The sequence below is a fragment of the Pygoscelis adeliae genome, unplaced genomic scaffold (assembly GCF_000699105.1).
Source record: "Pygoscelis adeliae isolate BGI_AS28 unplaced genomic scaffold, ASM69910v1 Scaffold156, whole genome shotgun sequence".
NCBI classification, from domain to species: domain Eukaryota; kingdom Metazoa; phylum Chordata; class Aves; order Sphenisciformes; family Spheniscidae; genus Pygoscelis; species Pygoscelis adeliae.
Window position 1 is genome coordinate 4,043,446 of NW_008825016.1, and position 3,120 is coordinate 4,046,565.

The following is a 3,120-nucleotide window of genomic DNA, read 5'->3' on the forward strand; positions in this document are numbered from 1 at the left end:
CAAGTAGCTCAAAAGCAAGCATGCTAAATAACAGCACACAAATTCCTGGTTTCCATGTCTTCCCTCAGTTACATCTGATGTGTTTTTCTGAAGCAGACAGGAAATTTAGACTAACCTTGCTTTCATGGACTGACGACTGAAAAGTTGAAGTAATCAGAGCAGAACTCCAGGGTAATTTTGCATCTCCTGCTGCCAAACACACTTACAAGACAGTATGTTCAACATGAAAGGTTTTGTTCTTGATTTGGAAAAAAAGAAAAATGGCCAATGCCAGGTTGGGTTTCTTTTTATTGTTAAAAGATTAAAGCATAACATTTCACCAAATACAAGAAATTTAGGGGGTTTCTGACATTACAAACATTTGAATCATCAAGAGAAAGCGCTGAGCTATACATAGTCTGATGTTAATCCATCGATTTAATGTATATTAGTACATGCTTAAAACATGGCCAAAATACAGAATCACAAAATAAGTACCTTGATGCTTCTAAATCTGAGACACGTAAGTCAGAGAATTGAGTGCAGTACATTTCCAACGAATGACTATACACTCAATTACAACCTCAGGGCAGAATTCTTCCAGAAGGATTGCTAGTTTCTCATGCCTGGCTCATTCACATTCAGTTTGGTGAGAACTTTCATTTTGAGAATTTGATAAAAACATTTTGAAAAATACGACATTTAACAAATGTGAAAAAACAAGTTCAGTCTTCACAGGAATATATGGATTTCTTGCCACTCCAGTCCTTAATTGCCTGTATGTTTTACAAATCTTTACAAAACTAATTTGTATCCATTTTGGTTTCAAAAACATAGTACATCTGAAAAATAAAATATGACTCTACTGATGGGTAATACAAAGACATGAACACGTATTTAAAATGACTTTCGAAAGTAAATCATTTCAGTAATACAGCTATAAGACAAGTTAAACATAGTACAATAAACCATGCATCTTCTGACTTGTCAGATCAGCTAAACTACTCAGTTAACATACAGCAACACTTTTGAACACTTCTGTAAATTCAGCTTTTCTAACACAAGGAAAAAAAACCAGATTAAATTTGTTCTTCAAGTGGTTCAAGGCTGTCCAAATGTTTTTTAGGTGTATCATCACTATGACGGCTTTGGCAATGGGTTAAATGTTTCTTAAAGCCTCGGGGAAAATTTGATTCGAAATTACAACGTGGACACTTCAACAAACTTTGACCATGAGCAGCAACATGGTTTTTAAGAAGAGACTCCAAGAGAAAAGCTTTGCCACATATTTTACATTTGTATGGGCTTTGAACATTATGCTTGTTAACTAAATGGTGCAAGACGGCACCTTTTTTCATTGCACGACAGCAACAAATTTTGCAATAATACTTTCCCTTGCCACGCTTCATGTATTTTGCTATTTCTTCCTCAGAGATGAAAGCCTCTTTCTCTTCAGTAAACTGCAGCACACACTGTGGCTGCATGGGAGTAGTTGCACCTATTTTGCTCTCTTTGCCATAATCGGATGACTCCATATCATACTGCTCTTGGTCACTGTTGGATTCTTGCTCCTTTATCTCCATCGAGTCCATCTCTGTTTTTCCACACTCACTGCTATTTAGTTCAGAATCTGAGTTCTCCTGGTTTTCCTTCTTGGGCTTCTTTTTTGGGCATGAATATAACATGTCTTCTGGTGATTCTTTGGCTAATATTGATTGTTCATCCTGTGAGAATAAATCATCCAGTGGTTTCTGATCATCTAAGCTGTGAGAAAGAAAGTCACTCTCACCAGACTCACTAGGTGTCTGGGGCTCGGAGGAAAAACCTGGAGCAGATTTGGGAGGCTCGGAAAACAGGATATTCTTCTGGATTTCAGAAGATACAGTAGTTTCAGCATGTCTCTGGACATCAGAGGAAAAAGCAGCAGCAGGCTTCTGCATCTCAGAAAATACAGCATGCTTTTGTACATCAGGGGAAACAGCAGATTTCTGGGAGTCAGTAAAAACAGCTTGTTTGGGGGTCTCGGGAGAAACAGAAGGAGTAGGTTTTGGGGACTCAGTAAAGAGGCCATGTTTCTGAATTTCAGGAGAAGCAGATTTCTGAGACTCTAGAAAGGAAGTAGGCTCCTGAACTTCAGAGGAAATGGGAGCAAGTTTCTGGGCTTCAGAAAATAGGGCATGCTTCTGGACTTCAGAAGAAACAAGAGCTGATTTCTGGGCATCAGAACACAGGGCATGTTTTTGGCCTTCAGCAGAAACAGAGACCTGATTCTGGGGCTCAGAAAAGACAGCACGTTTCTGGACATCAGTAGAAACAGTAGGATTAGATTTACGAGACTCTGGGAACAGAGCTCTTTTCCGAGGTTCAGGGAAATGAGCCCGTTTCTGAACCTCAGACGAAGCAGCAGAGGTGGATTTCTGAGTTTCAGAAAAATACATAGCTTTCCGGGACTCAGAGAGTTTCCAAGATTCAGGAGATACCGAAGCACCAGGCTTACGGACCTCAGGAAAGAAAGAAGGCTTCCACGAGTCAGAGGAAACGGTGTGACTAGACTTTCGGAGCTCAGGAGAAACAGGGGGAGAATGCTTCCACGTGTCAGGGGACAGAACAGGTTTCCAGCCTTCAGGGTAAACAGATGAGATGGGTTTCCACGGCTCAGAAGAAACAAGAGTAGACTTCTGGGATTCAGAAAAGGACGTAGATTTCCACGAGTCAGAAACAAGCCTCCTAGGCTCTGGCGACACAACAGGGCCAGGCCTTCGGGACTCAGGGGCAGACCTCCGGGATTCTACGGACACCGACATGGCAGGCTTCGGAGCCCAGGGAGAAACCGTGGAAGACTTCTGCACCTCATGAGGTGTAGATCTCCAGGGCTCAGGGGAAACAGTCGGACCAGGTCTCCATGACTCTGGCGAAACTGCAGGAGCAGGCCTCCGGCTTTCAGGAGAAGAAGCAGAAGCAGGCCTACGCATTTGAGAAGGATGCCTCCGGGGCTCAGGAGACCCAGCTGGGGCATACCTTCGTGGTTCAGGGGATACTGCTGGAGTAGGTTTCTTTGGCTCTGGCGACACAGCTGGGGAGTATCTGCGGGGCTCCGGAGACACAGCGGGAGAATGGCGACGGGGCTCTGGTGATACAGCG

At 42.9% G+C, this 3,120-nt stretch overlaps 1 protein-coding gene across 1 annotated transcript in view; it reads right to left on the reverse strand.

Annotated features, from left to right (window-relative positions):
• Window positions 1-270: 270 nt before the first annotated feature.
• The window catches only part of CHAMP1 (chromosome alignment maintaining phosphoprotein 1), a 3,730-nt gene continuing 880 nt past the window's right edge, over window positions 271-3,120 (reverse strand). Inside the window, exon 2 of the mRNA XM_009326261.1 lies at window positions 271-3,120. This exon is cut by the window's right edge and continues 21 nt beyond it. Within this exon, the coding sequence (XP_009324536.1) occupies window positions 1,059-3,120 (2,062 nt within the window). The 3' untranslated portion in view covers window positions 271-1,058.